Source organism: Chlamydotis macqueenii, chromosome 5, assembly GCF_036417535.1.
Source record: "Chlamydotis macqueenii isolate bChlMac1 chromosome 5, bChlMac1.mat, whole genome shotgun sequence".
Lineage (NCBI taxonomy): Eukaryota > Metazoa > Chordata > Aves > Otidiformes > Otididae > Chlamydotis > Chlamydotis macqueenii.
In genome coordinates this window covers 68173451-68193096 of record NC_141560.1, presented here as the reverse complement: position 1 = coordinate 68193096, position 19646 = coordinate 68173451, and the positions used below count along the sequence as shown (strand labels likewise).

Here is a 19646-nt window from a genome sequence, read left to right as displayed (position 1 = left end):
GGAGGCAGCTGTACTTTGTGTCGGAAGTCACCATTACACAGGGTCACCAGGTCTTTCCTTAGCTGAGATCTGTCCAGGAACTTCACTTCTGTCCTAGGTACACACATCTGAATGGTCTATTTACTGTCAATGTCTATTTACTTATCTCCAACCCGTTATGCACTGGGGCATCTTTCTCCATAAAACAATATCTGCAGTTTATTAATAGTTAGTTCTTACGTTAACACAGCAGAGGCTAGAGACAGAATCCTTCCTTAGAGCTTTTATAGGTGAAATTCATTAGATGTTGTGCTGTTGGAAATTATTCTCTTTAAACAAGTGACATTGTTTCTGATGCATTAGGCTATTCCTTACAATACGGTGATTAAACCAGGCTTAGAGTTCTTCACTAAGGCCACTGGCCACAAAACAGTATTCACACTTCAAGCTATTTGACATCTGAAGATTTTGGTTGCTTTCTTGCCTTCAGTTTTTATGATGGGAAGAATCAGTGATTGCATCCATCACATGTCCTAGTATCACTGGATTCATTGTCAGCACCTTGCGGGGGCAGAAGACAACTCCCTGGGCTTTTGCCTCTTAGGGGACCCCAGAGTGCCAAGGGAGCGTGAGCCCTTTGTCCCTGGAGCCGAATAGCAGTCACAAACCACTTTTCTGTGGGCCACCAGCCATTGTGTGGGAAGCACTCTGAATTTCTATCACCACTGAGATTTAATAATTTCAGCTATAGACCTGCATTCTGCATTTTCCTTTCTTCTTGAATTTCCCCAAATTTCTTTCTGTTTTCGTTTTTGGACTCTATTTTTCCTTCAAAACAGACTAATTTCTCACATTCCTGTTGTTCTGCTATGTAGTGTTGTTAGTATCGCAGATGGTACTGCATAAATGTTAACATTTATGTTAACATTATGTTAACATTATGTTAACAAATGTTAAAGTACTGAAATTGGATATTTTCCTGTTTATGTGATGTTTTGTTTCTTATGAATTCTTAACTGTAAAATCATATGTAAAAGAATCGTATGTAATCATATATAAACCTATCCAAAATAATAGATTTTTTTTTTTGGTGTTCACATACTATAATCTTTCTTCTGCATTTCAAATAATTATTTTTTTTTTCCTCTTTCATTTTCCATTTCAATATAGCACTAAAAAGGCCCTGATTCTCACAAGCTTTAGCCAGGCTTTACAACCGGTGTGGCAAGGTACCCTGTCTGCCCTTTCATATGGCAGTGAGGCCCAGGTCACTCAGCCAGTGGTCCAAATACACACCTCGAGCATGAATACTCCAATGGGGATCATCCATCAGCCTGGAGACAGGAGCCATATATCTTAATTAGGTGGCTAAAATGCTGGATAAAAATATGGCTTTGTCCCGGGAAAGAGGCAGCAGTGATTTTAAAGGGGGCTCCTTGAATCTGAGTTGGCTCCACAACAAGCATGAGATGAAGAAATTGGCAAGGACCACTATGTAGCACCAAGAATGAGGGCACCAATATGAGGAACTTGCTGCCCAGAAGGAGATCTTAATCATATGGTCACTCTGTCCTAAAGGAGAGTTTGGTCAAAGATGAGGGACCGACCTGGGAAGAGAGCTATGTTGAGTTTCTACAACCACAGATCTGGGGTTGGGATGAGCTATTGCTTGTCTTGACTCACTAGCCTAAGTAGTCCTCATCATTAGGAGAGGAGAAATCTGCCCACAGCTGTGGAAGCCTGGAAGTGTTCTTGGAATGGTGAAGACTTGTTAAGTGCAGGTGGTAGAAATGGGTTGATGCTGTTGTGTGGTGTTTGTTCTTGAAAAGGTAAATTTTGGCTTTCCGGCAGAGTCCCAAATCCCCTCAATAAAAGAGCCGTGTTGAAAACTTGAAAGGGTTGTTGGGCACTGAGGAAGGAAGCGGGCAGAGATTGACTGTTGTATCGTATTGAACTGTGGATAAATGAACCTTTGAACTCCACCCTGCTGCAAGCTTTAAGGCCTGAACATTACAGGAAATGTATGCTTTGGTATTTGTCAGGGTTTGGAAGTATATAGTACACTCAAAATGATATTTTTTTTATTTTTATAGACAATAAATAGAAGTACCTTGAGAGGAATCTATGCTGGAGATCTTCTGGCAGCTTCCCTTGCACTTTTTTATTACTTTGAGAAGGATGGGAAGCACAGGTCAGGTGCTGAGAGCTCAGCCTCCGGAATGCCGCACAGCCCTCACTTTTGTATTTTTGTTTGAGGGCAGGCAAGAGCTGAGAGGGAAGCTGAATCTTTCACGTTACCTCTTGATGTCTACAAACTTCATAGAAGAAAGGTAGTTACGTGATAGCAAGTGCGGGGCTTATCTGTAAAGTGAAAGCAGTGTTTGGTTGTGATGTTTTGGGAATTTATAAATTAAGATTTGCCAGATGTTCAAACATGGAGACTCTATTTTATCACTCACTGATTACCATGATAAAAGAAAAAATTGCTCAGTGATATTATTTGAAAGTCTTCCGTGTAACCACACATGAAACACATGGTACTTCCTAAAATGTTGTTCCTTGCAGTTCCTCGAGGTGTCTCAGCTTCTGCATACAAGTGCTGTGGTCTGGGGAACCTGACGTCTTTCTGCGTCTCCTGAACATGATAGCAGAGCTTTGGTGGTAGCTTGGTGGGAAACTAGGTGTGAAGCTACTGCAGGATCCCTGTTGTGATGTTGAGGAAAAAAAATTGTCCAGCCTTCTGGAGTTCACTTTGTTGGGCAGGATTTGAACGCAATCTGTGTGTAGCAGCTGTAGTCACTAACAGTCAGACTTGTGCAGAAAACCCTACCTGGTCAACATTCATGGTCTCCCGTGTGATTTGGTATGGTTGTACCGTCTCTCTGCAGGGCAGGATTTGCGCCGCAGTGAGCGACCATAGTTGCCTGTCATTTCTGACACGCGGAGGATGTTGCGAGTGACCATTTTTTGGATTCCGGCTGAGGTTTCCGGTTACGTGTTTTATATTTGACTGCTTTTGTGGTTGGAAACTTTTGCCAGCTGTCAACTTCAGAGCAAGTGGCAATCTGCCTTCTCCAGCACATGTGGCCTCTGTGTTTATTTTTGGTTTCACGTTTGTTGTACTTATTGTAGGTTAAAAATCCTGGCATAGCTTCCTTGACCCTTCAGTAAGATACGTTAGTGATCCTCTTTTGTGTTGGAGTATTAAATAACTTGCTTCATGCAAGTACAAATACTGGAAAGTCCTGGCCCACGTAATATTCGATCCATTTAGGACCCTAGGAACTGAGGAGGTTTCATATTTTGTTTCCCATATAATGAGCAAAGGGGCTTCTTGTGTGATACAAAGACTGAGTGCAATAAAGGGTGGTGGGAGATGAAAGCAAACAATTATTACAATGCATTTTCTTTTTGTGTCTCTTTGTTTGTTCTTGAACAGATTGAAAACATAGATGCATGCCTGAGTTTCTTGGCTGCTAAGGGGATTAACATACAGGGGCTGTCAGCAGAAGGTGAGTCAACCGGCTGTTTAAAATTTGTCTTTAAATGAGGAACCTGAATTACTGCTTGTGATTGCTACCAGCACATGGAGTGTAATGGAATATTAAGAGGAATAATTTAAACTTTTGACAATCTTTACTCCTTTTTTCCCCACCTCAATATGAAAGGTAGGTGAAAATACAGATGTAATCTCCACACAGCTGACTTGTAAATATAATCAATGACACCTGATTAGAATTCAGTCATGTCTTTTTTTCCTTCTGTTAAAACCCAGAAATTTCTTATCGAAGTTCTATGATTGGCATATTGATCAGTGTAGCTTTTACAGATATTTGAAGTGAACTGCTAGCAGTTGTTTGCCTCTTGAGAGAGAAATTTGTTTCTTCATTCTTCAGTTATTTTCTTACCTGAAGAAGTATCTGACCCTCTTTTCTTTTTTAAAGTAAGATTTTTTTTTTAAAGTTTGATTCCAAATTCACAAAAAAGTAAGCTCCAAATGTTTTGAACCTAAAAAAAAAAAAAAAAAACAACAAAAAAAACCCACTTGGACTTCTAGTTAATCACTCTGCTCTTGAGGAGCACCAAAACTTTTCTGAAATCCAAACATGATTCAGCATACTATATTCCTTTATGTCAGTGCATGGTATATGTCAGGATGTATTGTACCTTTTGACTCAAGCTGTTTAACAGCTGTCTTATTATCTGTGAAGAGAGAAACCAGATTTCTGTCATCCTCAGCACCAACTTGCATTTATAATTTCATTGGAATAAGCTGGAAAAGCAGTTGAGTTCAGTAGCTGCTAAGGCAAACTTTGAATATATTATATGACATCTTCAGTGCTTCACAGAACAAATAATTGGATGTGTGGCGTCAGGTGAGGCTTTAAGTTAGATTTGGTGCAAAACTTCCTTTTGAGGAGGAGGTTGAATCATCAAGTCATGCACGTGGGTTTACTTGTGTGTGAATAACTTGGTTGCCTGTGTTTAAAGCTGTGTTTCCTTCCTCTGAAGGAATCCTGTAGCTCAAAGGAGGAAGGCAAGAGAGGATGTGTAGGTGTGGTGGACCCTCGCCAGCTAAGCACTGGGGAGAACAGGAGGAGCAAAAGTGACAAAATGCATGGGTCAAGATAAAGATAGTTTGAGTGAAGGGAAGAGGAATAGAAAAACAGAACAAGCGATGCAAAGGCAATCACTCACCACCTCCCACTACCAGACAGATGCCAAGGCGGTTTCCAAGCCGTGGCTATGTCCCCAACGCCCCTCCCACCACCCAGCTCGGTTTTTATTACTGGGCCCAATGTCATATGGCATGGGATGTCCCTTGGGTCAGTTGGGGTCAGCTGTCCAGGTTGTGTCCTCTCCCAGCTTCTTGTGCACCCCCAGCCTGCTTGCTGGGGGAAGGCGGTGTGGGAAAAAGAGCTGGCTTTGACGCTGTGCCGGTATTGCTCAGCAACAGCCAAAACACTGGCACGTCGTCAGCGCCGTGTCAGCCACAAATCCAAAACCCAGCGCCACGCACTTTATGATTGTGATCTGAAGTCTTAGCTGAAACGCACTTTCCCTTGTGGGTGGGAAGTGATGTTTGTGAAATGTATTCTGGATAACGACTGTGGATGAGCTTTAAGGCGAAACCAGCGTGTACTCAAGTTTTATACACATACATTACATTTTTAAAATGTTACAAAAATATAAAAACTTTCATTAAATTACTATAAAGTTAAAGCTATTGGGTTTTTTTAAACTATTATTAAAAATTACAATTTAAAATTACATTTTGACAGTTTGGAAAATAGCTTAAAGAATTCCTTGCTGTCCTCAAAAGCAAGCCCCCCACCTCTTCTCAGTCTATGAGATCTTACAAGTCACTTGAAAATGGGTATTTCAAATGTAATTTCATTAAGCTTGGGATGCTTTGTAAGCATGTGAAGCAAAGTAGCAGATACTTAGTACCTGTTGTTCTAACCTGCCGTTACCACAACTGGTAGAAGAAGGTGCTGAAGGTTCGCTGTCTTTTTCTGTGGTGTATCCTTAAGCTGGGTTAGAACATGAATAATAAATATTTTCCTCCAAAGAGATGCTTTAATGTGGTCAGCCCCGGTAGTACCTGTATCCTGTGCCTCGATAGCTCAGTTGTAATCAAAAGGATTCTCATGTCAAGAAAATAAAGTATGAACTAAAACTTTTAACAATGCAAAGTTTGTTTACCAGGAAATGGTTAAAAAGAAAGTTCAGCTGAGTCTGTTGTAAAAGCCAGTTTCGACCTTGACATGATATGTAAATATTGTAAAAATATAATAAATTTCACACTATTTACCTGTCTTGATAAAATGCAAAAATCTAAGAAAAATGGCAGATCAGTTGATGAGGAAATTACCTGGGTCTGCAAACTTTTTTTAGCAAAATTAAGTTAAAATTACTTCAGTTCAACAAAAAATTCAGTTTCTGTTCGTGGTCACTACTTAACTGTGCTGAAGGAGGAAGAGGAAACTGAACAAGAGAGAACAGAGTCCCTTGAAATGAAGTGCCGTAACCAAAGAAGCCAGTGTTTCTGCACAAGTTGCCAAGACCTGCTAGGTTAACTGCAAATAACTTTGTTTACTTCCCTGGCAGATCCTCACCTAGGAGAAAGTAGAAGACTCTGATTGCGTCCAAGTGGGAATAAACGTTGAAATCTCTCCTGGGTTGCTTGAGAACACTTATTTTTCAACAGTGCAGTTTTAGTGTGGTGGGAAGTTAATGATTGAAAAGTGGAGTTTGGATGACTCCGAAATGTTGAAATAATTTGGGACTTCATGTATCATATCCTTCTAGTATTAAAATATCCTGCTTTGATATGTGCGTGCCACTTAGATATAGTCTTTTTTTTATGGATTTATACAGTGAAAATGCTAAGGATCTGCAATCACTGATAATGACCATGCTATACTGGAGCCCGGCCTCCCCCTTCTCCATCAACATGAAGCCAAAAAGTCATTCACTTCTCAAAGATTCTTACATCCTGAATCTCTGTTTGTAGTTACTAAAGAAAATTACAGGGATGCTGGAAAATTGTTTTCTCCTCTTGCAGCAATTTTTTATTCTCCATTGCTTTGAGCTGTCTCTCCATATGCATGCTCTTAAACTTGTTTCCACACTGAGCTGGTTTTTAAACTCCTGGAATTGCAGGTGCCCAGCTAAGATTGCCCTCTTTTGCACAATATGTCCTCTCTGCCAAGATTTTGAAGATTATGGAGAAGATAAATCTGCAGTAGAAACTCAAATTGATGTCGCAGAGGGCAGCTGCACCTCTTCTGGTAAACAGATTAGCTGGATAACAATCAGCTGAGCAATCATGAAACCATAAAGTGATGAAAGAATACGTCTCGCTAGACTTTGGAACAACCACCATTCACCTTAGACTTTTGCCTCTGAAGTGACATTCGCGCTTCTGTAGGTCCATGAATTTCAGCATGCGCACTCTGCAGTACTGCGGTTCATTTTAAGTCCTTTAGTTCCTGTCTAGTGTCAAGGTGGAATTTTTATTTCCACAATAGAAATATCCTACAGCACTACTTTAAGCCCTGTTTTATACCTGAGTAGGGCACTTACCGTGCTACCGAAGTTTGATGATACCACATTGAGTACAGTTATGTACCATCTTCAAAAAATTACTCTTTAATTATGAAAAAATGCCTGCAGATCCTAGTGTGTGTGGTGGGAATTACTTCCTTCTTGCGTTTCCCTGCCTCATTTCTCTTAAATTCCAAAGTAGTGTTCATGTTCATATCGTATTCCTCAGCAGAGTCTGCAAAGTTCATGCCAGAGCAGTGTTGGATCAATAGCTTTGGATCCCTGAGGTCAGCCTAGAGCCCCGTCAGCCTAGAGCATGTGCTGGCTGAGGGTGAGTGAGTCTGTACTTCGTGACATGTCATGGATTGACTGTGAAGCGTATCTGCTTCTCAGTGAAGCGTATCTGCTTCTCAGTGTTTTGTCTTAAATTCAGACCTGCTTGTAGTTACTTTGTCCTTTTCTTTCCTCTCCCATCATTCACTGTGGAAAGAATTTCCTGATTTTTTTTTTTTTTTTTTTTTTTTTGTTCGGTTCAGCAGACCATCTTGTCTCACCTCTTAAACGAAAAAAGAAGGGTTGATGGGGACTGCGTGCAGAATCCCTCAGTGGTCAACTGTAAGAGACTAATGCAGAGCGACAGCAGCAGACACCCACTCTCCTTAGGGGTCAATAGTCCATATGTACATTACTAGCCATTTTCTAGCAGGATAGATGCACGCTAAGAAATGTGCAGTGATTCTTCATTTGTACTCCTCCTAGCCAGTTTGGCTAACCAGTCTAGTCCGTATAAACTAATTCTGTTTTTTCTAGTCCCACGTGCTTTACAGAATCAGGTGCAAAATAAGCATTACAGTAACAAATGCAAACAGACTTGACTAAATAATGGTGATAAAACATTCTTCTTTTTATTTTGTTTACTTTGATCTGGATTACATACGTAATGAGTAAGTTATTATTTATATAATTTAATTCACAAGTGCTAGTACAATCACAGAATGAGATTTCTCTAGAAATCTATCCAGCAGACCTTTTTTTCTTTATCTTTTCTTTGTCCTGAACTGATTTTTTTTTTTTTCAATTTCCACTGAGTCCAGTGTATTTTTGTGGAGGGGACTGAGAGGAGGAAGCTGAGACTGGGCAGAGCGGTGAGGCTGAAGTACTCTTTGAAATACTCTCGTTGTACAAAGTGCAGGGGCAAACTGCCAGGCGAATTACCTCAGTCTGTCTTTAAGATAAGAGAAACAGAACTACCTCTGAAAGCCCTGTTTGAAACATTTTGCTTAAAATCCAGGGGGAAAGAGATCGCTTTTTTTGAAACTCATTGAAGGTGTTTTTCTTTTGATTGGGTTTTTTTTTTGGTCACCTTAGAAAAATGTCAAAAGCAGGTTGCTCTTCTGATAAATACAGCAGAAGACACACAAGTCTAGAAAGCCACAGGTTTTAGGTGGGTTTATTGTTACAGTCGCCTCTCTTCACATTGAAATCAGTTCCCAGTTTCCAGTTGCGTATAGCTTTGCTAAGTTTAAACATGCAGACCCGTGGTAATTTCATTTATCTTCTGGCCTGTATTTGTGCAGTGAGGCTTCCCAGTGCCTGTGGGTCTGTTTGGTTATGCTTCGGCCTGTGATTAAGTGCTGCTTTCCTTATAATTCCCATGAGTAGTTTGAGTTCTTTACTGAAGATAAGGAGACCCTTTTTACTGTGCTTTTCTGCCTTTTGCATCTGTTTTACTTTGCTTCTCTCCATGTCCTCCCTAGTCAAACACAGGCAGATCAGAGGAGGAACCTGGTGCAGATGCTGATGGTAGTGGGGGAAGGCTGGCTTTGTGGCCTGACACTGCATGGGAGCTGGAGTGGACTGGGAAAAGGGGAAACAGACGGGCCTCACTGGGATCCTGTTGTCCATGAAGAGACTAAAATTGGCTAAGAAAACACAGACAGACAGAAAATGGCTGCTGAAGGACCCTGGGATTGATAGTCATTCAAACAAGAGAATGGGGACAGTGATGGGGAAGAGCACTGGTGGAGGGACCAGGCTGCAGGGAGGGAAAAATCGGTAAGGAAGTTTAGTGAAGAAGTAGGAAAAGAAAGGAATATCATGCATCTAGGTGATGACCAGGACCGCTTAGATAAGGTCTAGGAGTTGCTGAGGAGTTGAGCATGGGGCAAAACAAAATTATGTAAGAAAGTTAATTAGATGAGTGGCTAGGAAGAAGAGGTACATTGAGGCACAGAAGGACAAGGAGACCAAAGCTGGAAGCTGCTGTAGAAAAGGGAGCAAAATTTTTAAGCTGTGAGCCTGAGATTTGGTGGGTAAAGGGCTTGCGGTTAAGAACAGAAGCATGTTACACAGCAAAGATGGGCAATGTGAGCAGAAATGTGGCTGGGAGAGGGAATAAAGAGTAGAGCAGGGCCTGTTACAGAGCAACCTTTCAGCCAGAACTGGGGACAGAAATTACAACTCTGATTCTCACTTTTGTGCTTGACCACTGCCTTGCCACGTGCAAAAGTTCAGCGGTTTAATGTAGCTTTTTAAATTAACTTTTTTACTTCAAGAAATTAAACATGCTGAATAATTAAGTCATGACACATTATTAAGGCTGGCTGTAGGACTGAATTGGTTCTCTTGCATATTGATTATGATACAGCTGTTAACGACATGTTCTGGTGCTTATCTTTGTCTTTCTGTTTGGTTTTTCATTTTTGCGTGTGATATTGCGTAGAAGAACAGGATAAATTATATAATTGAAATGTTTATTCACTCACTGTCAAGCAATCTTTAGGTGCCTCGGGTATCCATTCTTTATCAGCTTGTGATAGTATCAAACTGGTAATTATCTATTTTAATACAGCTATTTCACCCAATAATCATATTTTCTAGTGCAAAACTTGCATCCGATTTTCTTACTGGAAACAATTAGTCTGACACTCCAAAAATGGTATAATAGTGTGTGGTAACTGAGTAGTTTCTCCTCCTCGTGCAAGTTTGGGAGTGAGAAATAATTTACAGCGTGGTGTTGCTAATACACTTGTTATTGTGGGGGTTCTGTTTTGGTTACTTTACTGTAAAGGAACTCTCTTTTTAAGCACACTGGCATTAACACACAGGCTGTAGCAGAAATGGAAGACATCGTGCAGTCACCGCAGGGGAGAAATTAGTTATTTATTTGGAGTTCGTGCTCACTGGTAATCAGCTGTAATGCCGATTAGATGTGCACAAATCCTGTCGTATCCTAAAGGAATTGAGGTCAGAGTGCGTGGTCCGAGTGGTGCCTGACGAGTGACTTCCGAACTTTGCCTTACAGAAATCAGGAATGGGAATCTAAAGGCCATCTTGGGCCTTTTCTTCAGTTTGTCTCGATACAAGCAACAGCAACAGCAGCCACAGAAACAGCAACCGCAACACCATCTGTCCCAACAACCTCCCCCAGTATCCCAGCAAGCAGGGCCTCCATCCCAGTGCCAGGTCGGGGTACCGCAGCAGCAGGTGCCGGCTTTGCTCCAGACTCCGTGCCAACAGCCCCCGCAAGCTGCGCAGCATCAGTTCAAAGCACAACCAGAAATGCAGTCAAGGTGGGGAAATTTCCTTTACGTTGTTTTGGGTTTTTTTACCATCGTTTATTTCTTTTTTTCTTCTTGTTAAAGGTCCTCAAAAGCTTCTTTGTTTAGTTCTACTCTAGAATAAAGAGTGTGTTGGAAATTGAGTGCTGGGTAGCCATTGACTTTCACACCTTCAGAAATCAAAAAAGACACGCTTAAATATGTTCTCAGTGCTGGAAATAGCAGTTCAGTGAGTGCAATTTAAAAATATCTGACCTGAAGGTCTTAAACGTGATGTTCTTAGTATATACTGAAGTGAAATTGCTCAGTTTTTGCAGAAAAAAGAAATGTAATAAAAGGTTGAGAAAGAAAAGAGTAATAACATTGGGGTTTGCAGGCAGAATTGCATGTTCATTACTCTATAAAAATTAATTTATTTCAGATTTTAGGAGTTCTGACATAGATGTATTTAGACAAGAGGCTTTCTTTTCCTGTGAAATTCCTAAAAACTCTTTCCTCCCTAAAACTAGTTACTAAGTTCTGTGGCTTAAAGAGAAAAAAAATTTCTTTGTTCAATGTTATCTTCCACTTTTTCTTTCCTGTCATACAGTGCGTCTCCCAGGGACTCATCCCAAAGCAAAATCATCCGATTCACTCTTGGTCAGAAAAAGTCTTCTAGGTTAGCATTTCTTCATCTTCTGCAAAGCATGAATAATCCTTTTGCAATATTGCTGGATGCATGTTTAGGGTTCCTGTTGAAGATAGTTTGTAACTAAGCGTTTACAAACAGCTGAAACCTGGAAATGTTAGATGGATTTCAGTTATTTTCTTTTTCTTTTTTTTTTTTTTTTTTTTTTTTTTTTTTTCCCTCCAGGGTATGGAATGCATTCTGGCCCACAAGAAAATAATTTAATTTTCTTGTCCTTATGAGCTTTTGCTTTTGAGAACAAAACATGGTTCTGGGAGTTCTCTCCCCACTGTACACATCTGTGTTAGTTGTATTTAGATCTGAATTATTGAAATTATTAGTGTCAGGCTGCGGTCTTAGCTATTAAGTGGAGCATCACGTGAACACGCGAGCCCGGACAGAACCGTGTGGGTCTGTCTCATCAGAGCTCCTGCACTCCTCCGTGCGCTGAAGCTGAGCGCATCTGGTCTCCCTAAAAAGGATTAATAGGCATTTCAGTCTTTTTTTTTTCTGAATGTCTTGCATGCCAGCTCATATGACCATCTCATCTCAGTGATCACAAGATTTGCTGTGTTATTAATGTGGTTATTAATCATGTTTAATTTTACTGCTATTATATATTAAAATGTTTTGTTAGGAATTTTTTATAGTAAGGTATAGGTAAGGTAAACTATACTGTGCCTTTTTTGCTAAGCTTGTGAACTATGACTTACAATTTTTATTCAGCTTGGCCAGTTTGTATAGCTTGTTAGTTCTGTTGTATAATTTGGATTTATTTCCCCCATCTCATTTATTTTATTGCAACAGTGAAGGTCTGCAGTATAACCCCTGTTAAAATGTCCCATGTTTCCTTTTCATGTTCTCTCTTGATCATAGTTATGGCTTGACAGTTCGTATTTCCCTAGAAGAGGTGCTGAAGAGCGTGATGGAGAGTATTTTCCAAGCTCACCACCTTGTCTGTCATGGCAAGAATCTAGAAATATCTCCTTGAACCTATTTTTTCCCCTTAGATTTCACAGGTACTGCTGTGAAATAGCTTGGCTTAATACCAAAAGCAGGGGCTTAAAATCAGTCAGTTAAACTACAGGGGGGAAAGAAAAATCTGAGAGAAATGGAATCTTATTCAAGAGTGTTTTTAGCGCTTGTGTTTTTTTAATTCTCTCTGTGATTTTGTTCGCAGTGACAGTAGTGACTTGAATCGAAATCTTGTCACTTCTTGAGTGGTCACATGATTTGAGTAGCTTTATTTACTTTAAAATGTGACAGATTTGCAAAACTTGTGTGGACATATGCAGGGAGCCTTTTCTTCCCCATCAGTCCAAGAACATTCATTATCCCTTCCCTCCTGCCAAGCCCTACTGAAAAACTCCCCTCCCAGTACTGGAGGCTCTGAGTAGCCTTTGACAGTGCTTGGCCCATACCCGCAGTGTTTTATGACCGGATAGATACTTTCAGCTGAGGTATCTTTTGTGTCCTTCCTACCTGTAGGGAACCTAGCTCATTTCCTATTAAGCCAAACAAACTCTTAATGAGCTTTCTTGTCTGGGTGACTTCCAAGTTCTCAAGAACAGGATTTGTCCCTCGCTCGCCTCTGCTCCTTCCCGTGTGGTCTCCTCTGCAGTGAATGCAGCATCTCTGGGGTGTTCTCACTGATACCTTGCTGCTATGATGAGTATGTACAACTTCCTAGCACCCCCCAGTGTTGAAAAGGGCTGGATAAATTGAGGGGCTTGTCTAAAAGGCTTCAGCAAAGTCAACCTCAGAACCATGATATGCTGTGCCAGATCTGTGGTGGTTTGAGTTTGTAAATTAATTTTTGGTTTTGTGTTTGAATGATGCCCTTATATCTTATCCTATTTTGAGCATTGAAAGCATGTGCATGCAGCTGCTGACATTTTTGCTCTTTTCCTTCGTGTTTCTTTTCCTATTTCCTATTTATTCACTGGTCTTGGAGAGGTCGGTTTGTTTAGGAAGCACTGCCAGGCTCCTTCCTGGCTTCTCTTCCTTCCCATAGGCACAATGGTGATTTGGTCGGTTGCATCTCCATTCTCTCTGGCAACTGGGACCACTTCGTTTTAGCCTATTATTGGCACAAGTTACTTAAGACAATTAGATTTTTGTGTTCTATATAAAGAAGTTTTGAAGAGATTCTACCATACAGAAAATACAGAGATGGCAAAGAGCAGTCCCTTTCATTGCAGCTGTAGGTGACGTGACCTGGTCCTGTCTTTTATGTGATGTCCTTGCTTTTCAAAACAGTGAGCTGTTTCACTGGCTCCCTTCAGTGTGTATTTTGAGCAACTACCAAATCTTTCCAGTTTTAATATTTTGTCTATTTGGAATGTAGAAATATGTCCTCATTAGTGCAAACGTGGAAACTTTATGTATGAACTTTGACTTTGAAGGACTCAAACACACATATTGTTCTGAGATGTGGTGCTGATGACTTTCCTAGAGAAGCCTTCCCCCTCCCCTTTTGCCTGAAAAGCATGAGAGTAGTATCCCTCCCTGTCGACTTGCTCCAGAATCCTAACTACAGGTTTTTTTTCCTAGCTTAACAACTAAATCTTGTAAATACAGGCTATGGTAAGGAAATGCTGGATGAGCTTGACCCAGTTTAAACCAGAGGCTTATACCAGCTCACTGATAATGTGGGTGCCCTCAGAGGGGGAACTTAAGCTTCGTGTTATTTTTACAGACTCGAGTAATTAAACCAAGTTCAGGTTTCGCTGGGCTGGCTGCTAGGCTCTGTAGCTCTCAGAGCAGAGCTGCGATTTGTTTCTCTACAAGGGAAAAGGCAGCCGTGTTCTGTCGTCTTGTTATTTTCTCTCCAGATCATAATAAACTGTCCAGCAATCTGGTTTAAGAACAGCAGTGTGTCACTTAGTCTTAACCTTGTACCAGTGGTATTGCTCACTGAAATTACTTACAACTATTTCTGTTTCATGAGATTTATGGCAAATGACCAATAATTTTGATTCAGATTTTTTTTTTCTGATGTAAAACAATTCAGGCTGTAGCTTATTTGACATGTATTTTCTATCTAGGATGATTTTTAAAAATTTGTTCTTGTAAAAGAATGAAGACTTATGAGTACATGCTTGTGATATTGATCCTTTTCTTTTCAGTTTATGCATGGTATTCCACAGTTTCTTTCCCAGAGTGTTCTTTAAATATATTTAATCGTATTGTGATTTTTGTCATCAGACTTCCAGGCCCCACCACGAGGGTGTCCGCTGCAGGCAGTGAGGCCAAAGCTCGTGGTTCTATTAGTGCCAACAATCGTCGCAGTCAGAGCTTTAACAATTACGACAAATCTAAGCCTGGACTTCCCCCTCCTGCACCAACGAGTAGCAATGACAAAGGTAAGCACTTCAGATTTTGGCATCCTCAGATTTTATTTTTTTTTAATAGTGGCTTTGTTCAGGGGAAATTGAATTTTCCATTAAGCTCTGGAAGTTATAAGACTGTCTCGAAGCTGTATGTTGTAAACATGACATTTATAATCCAAAACCCAGCTAGTTTTTCTTGAAAAAGATATAGTCCTTTAAATATAACTGAAGTTGTGACTTGCTGTCCTGAAGGTACATGTGAAAAATAGCTTCAAGAAAAACTGGCACTAGTGAAATATGTTTTTTCATTTTGCTTCACACACAGATAAGGAGGAGTGAATTTAATAAAAAAAAATAAGACATTTTGATGAGTAGTTTGAGAGGAATGGAAAGTGACCACTAGAAGCTTCTTCAGTGTTTTTGTATGATAAATAGTACTGTTTGCTTTCCTTTCCTCCACTATCGTGGAAGATCCTTTAAGGTACAGAAGTGCATGGTTTATATTCTAATCCCTAGAGTTGTATAGCGTGGGATTTGAAGGCAGGAACATGTTACGGTTTTATAAATGTTACAGTGAAACTGTATCTGTGGGAGTGCATCAGAAATGCTAAGGACCCTGTTCAGTCTGAAGAGCTGCTTTTCTGAATGACATTTACTGGCTCGGTGTCCATTCACCAAGCTAGCAATCTGCCAGCACTCGTTAGCTTGAGTCTGTAGCTCTGAGCTCTACAACGCAGCATTGACCAGCGGAGTTTTGGGGGATGTGACTGGTGAGAAAAGAGCAAATTGCTCTGATACGGTCAAATTGTTGGCGTAGGCTGGCAGCTAATTCTGTATCCTTAATGAAGTCATTGCCCTTACAAAGATAGATCAGCGTTGGATTTCAGTACGATCTTCTTGCAGTGACTTGGCAGTCGCGGCCTTTAGGCTCAAGTCTCCTTCTTGTGTGTGCTGAACCTTCTGTTAACGGTAATGAGGATTTGGCTTGAGGGAAAAACACTGGTCTGGTTCAACTTGCCTGTGGTTCTCATGCTCATTTCTTTGTGAAATTTCCTTCTCTAGAAACTGTTGTCCTGTGACTGCAGATCATTAGATTTTGGAATATTACCCTATCTAGCCCTTACAACCCAAAAACTTCCTCTTGTGATGGTGGCAGTGCAGGGTCCTCGGCATCCTCAGGGACCTTTTGCATCATCCTGATCAGACCTTGTGTAAGAAGAAAATTACATTCACAGCTGCATAATGTAATTATTATATTATATATTAGCATAATATGTTAATAAAATAGGAACATATTACCTCAGTAAATCCATGCTTACTATTTTAGAAGGCTCACTACGTAAATAGTAATGGTTTAACTGTAACATCAGCCTGTATCATCTCTCAATCTGAACTGGGTCTGACTTTCAGTTAAAAGAACAAACTGACAAGTTACAGCATGAGCAGCAGAACTGATGAAACCTTGTTTTCCTGCGTAATATCTCCCCAGTCTCCCTCTGTCTCCTCCGCGTCAATACTCTCCTGTTCACCTCGTGTCCCCCAACTATGGGATTGGGGAGACGCAGTGTGGGACGCGTTTCGTCCTGGCCTGTATTGGTTGGCTGGATGATCCATACCTGTGTAAGGATGGTATGTTGTTAGGCTGTGTTGAAGAGAGAGCTTGAACTATCTTGGCTTTTTCTCAGTTTACCAGGATTACTAAATAAGGATAGTAAAGTACTGGTTTCAGTCTTTAAAAAAAAAAAAAAAAGGAAAGAAGAAAGGAAAAAAAAGTCCTCACATAGACGGAGAAATACCAATAATTTGTCAGCTGAGTAACTTAAATATCAACTGCTTTTAGGCAGACAGTTCTTTGAACCCTCGCTTCTTGTTGTAATCTGTCTCTTCAGAAAGATAAGCTGATTGCTGAAGGAGCATACAAGATGATCTTCTTCCTGTGATTACGACAGATGACTGAAAGAAACAAAGTTGCTTTTGTGTTGACAGCCTACATAAGTTGCATTTGATACTCAGAGTTTTGCTCTCGTCAAAATTTCCAGTCATAAATTATGGTCTTAAAAAATATAATAATGAGGGCTTATGTAAGTTGAACTTGAACTTTACTTAAAAATATAATCGTGACACAAAGTTGGTCTGCATCCATGAGAAACAAAAGCAGTAGGTCGGACAAATTTTTGGCTTCTTTTAAGTTAATTGTAACATTGCCAGACAGAGTTTATTGTCAAAGTGCTAAGACAATTCATGTTTTCTGACCCATATCCTGTATTTTGCCTGAGGAAATGAGAGCTACATGACCATGTTGCGTGCCAGTTTTGGTAAGTTTTCATCTCTTTACCCAGTCCTAGCTCCGTTGTGTGTTTTTGGAGAAGGAAATGGGAGGAAGAGAAATCTGCCTGGTTTGGCAGACTATTTTGGCACAAGTGGTCACTTTGTAAGAGAAAGTAGCCTTCAGTGTATTACATTTGAATCCTTTCTTACAAAGTAGGTTGTAATTTTCAGCTTTTATTAATCCGTGGCCTTTCCCTCCAAATGTGAATTGTCTTGTTAGTCAATCGTCTGTGTCTTGTGGCAATGAAAGTGCATTAATTGAAATGGAATACATCAGAAACGAAAAGGCCAGTAAATGGAGCATGGAGGAATAGCTAGCTACTGGAAAATAAATAACCTAGATTTTTTTCGAAAGATTTCATTAATCAACTAATGATCAAACCACTGGTTTTCTAGAAATCCTGGGGGAAGGATTTATGTAGCATCGTTTGTTGCAAGATGCATACGTACCCTTAGCAAAGGAGCACAGGTGAAGAGATGCGAGTCTCACTTCTCCACATCTTACATTGTGCCTTCAGTACTTTATTTTGCTTTCCCAGTCTTCGCGTGCTGTCTGACACCAGTTTCCAGATGCGGAGAAGGGATACGTTTGCTCTAGTAAGGATGGCTTAGATCCTTCATTGAGGTTAGGGCATGGTAGGTGTAACTTGCTTTTTGGAGCTAGCCCCCCACAAATTCCCTGGAACCTTGCAGGAATTTCAGCACCCTCATTTCTCACATCATAAAATGGTAACACAGAATGGTACTTTTTTTTTTTATTTGTTATCACAGGGATTAGCCATTAGGTAATGGGAGTAGTGTTGTAGGCAGGGTATTTTAGTGTATGTAATTGCTGTTACGGGCATTTTTTTCTTAAGAAAAGAAAGCAATTAAAGTCTAATTGCATTTTTTTGATTGTGGGGAAATAATGAGCCACTCAGGCCTTGTGGTTTTTTTTTTTTTTTTTTGTGTCATCATAATCCCTTCATACAACTGGAGCCTTTTAATTCATTTCTGCATTGTCAGAGTGATTGAGTCCATGCGTATGTCAGTATACCTTTGGCTCGTCCTTTAACATCCTTTAGCACCACAAGCGTGCTACAGCATGAAAAGTATCAGCCACCTCCCAGGGTCACTGCTGAACTCCTCTAAATCATCAAAAACATTTCTAAGGAATGTAAAGAAGCAAATGAACTTTGCATTTCTATGCCTGTATGTAAATTATTAGTTACTAATTATATTGAGGCTCTATCTATATCCTTCTAATAGTCTAATATGATCACGAAAAAAAAAAAAAAAGCCAAAATTCTATTTGTGTGTGTAATTTAGAATAAAGAAATCTATTTTTTTTGTCTGTGGCAAGCAGGAGTGGGGCTGTGTCCTAGATAGTATCGAGGATGAAACTGAAGTTCTGAAGCATATAGCTTCAGTAAAGGCTTTGACACTGTAGATTTACTCATGAATTTTTTTCAGTATTTTGCTTAGCCATGCACTGAGAGTCTTTTCAGACATGATTTGAAAGCAATCTACAGTTCTGAAAAACTGAGAATTTTTGACTACTTCTGTACACCCTCATATATCCCCTGTATTCACTGATCTTCAGGCACTCAGTTTTCATTTTGCAATCTCAAAATTCTGGTATCATTGTATGGGAATATTCTGTTTATTACCTCCTGATTTGTATCCACAGTCTATAAAATCCCCAAACGTATGAAGCTGTAAGAATGTCAGCTTAACATGCCATTTCCAGCATGTTTATGACGTGATACAGTAGTGTGACAGGCTTACATGCTTTCTTTTTAGTTTTTTTTTCTTCTACTTTGTTCCTAATATTTTATTTAAAATAATCCTACAGAGGGCAGTAGATGTCTATGGGAAAAAGGACAATTTTCCTTTGGCTTGAATGTTAGGTAAAACGTCAGCAGGAAAAACCACTACCAAACTTTGACTGTTTCCACATGATATCAAAGGAAATGTTTATTGTTCAGATAATGTCAATTTTTTCTTAAATAGAAAAAAAACCACATGCATACAAATTCATGGACTCAGATGAAGTAACTGTTCTAATAGCAGCATTCTTGCCAACTGACTTGATACAAGTCTCATGAGAGGGCTGTGAAACCAGATCCTGCTGACTCAGCTATAATCTCAGCTCTGGGTGTCTCAGTTTCCAGGTATGGATATACCGTACAGGCAGGAGAGTAAGAAAAGCCTGTGCTCTCTGGTAGATGCTCTTTTTCTTTTATTTCTTTCAAGTGTTGGACAATCCCTTTTAACTCAATGCGGTATATATTTAATCACCTTCTTCAAGGGTCGTCACTGTATTCACTAGGATGCATGGTGACAGCACAGGAAGCAATGGGCACAAGTTCCTTTAGGGGAATTTCGGTCTGAAAATAGGGATAAAATCCTTCACTATGAGAAGAATTAAAAATTGTAGAAGTTTCTACCAGATCTCTGGACAATCTCCCTTGATGGAGATATTCAAGCCTTGCCTTGGCAGAGACCTGGAGAACCTCAACTGAAGATTGGAAGGAATGATCTCCAGAAGTTTTTTCCTAGATTATTCCAAGAGTTCTACAATTTAAATAACAGTCTAAGAAACTAACCTCATAAAAGTATACTGGACATTGACTAAACAGTTCTCAGAGATTTATTTGCAGGACTCGGGGAGGGGGGAAGCAAAATTGAAGCGTGCTCAGTTCTAATAGTTCCACCTGTTTAAAAAATATTTCTAATATTTTGTAAGTG

General features: G+C 40.0%; 1 protein-coding gene across 6 annotated transcripts in view; it reads left to right on the top strand.

Moving 5' to 3' along the window:
* Positions 1-19646, top strand: part of NAV2 (neuron navigator 2) — a 220714-nt gene that overhangs the window by 76628 nt on the left and 124440 nt on the right. For 3 of the 6 annotated variants that reach the window (XM_086748545.1, XM_086748542.1, XM_086748543.1), the window contains exons 4-6: positions 3419-3491; positions 10334-10601; positions 14464-14621. In XM_086748545.1, the coding sequence (XP_086604671.1) occupies positions 3419-3491; positions 10334-10601; positions 14464-14621 (499 nt within the window). Of the gene's footprint in view, positions 1-3418; positions 3492-10333; positions 10602-11178; positions 11248-14463; positions 14622-19646 lie in introns of all 6 variants that reach the window. The other 3 variants (XM_086748539.1, XM_086748540.1, XM_086748544.1) reach the window with 2 other exon arrangements.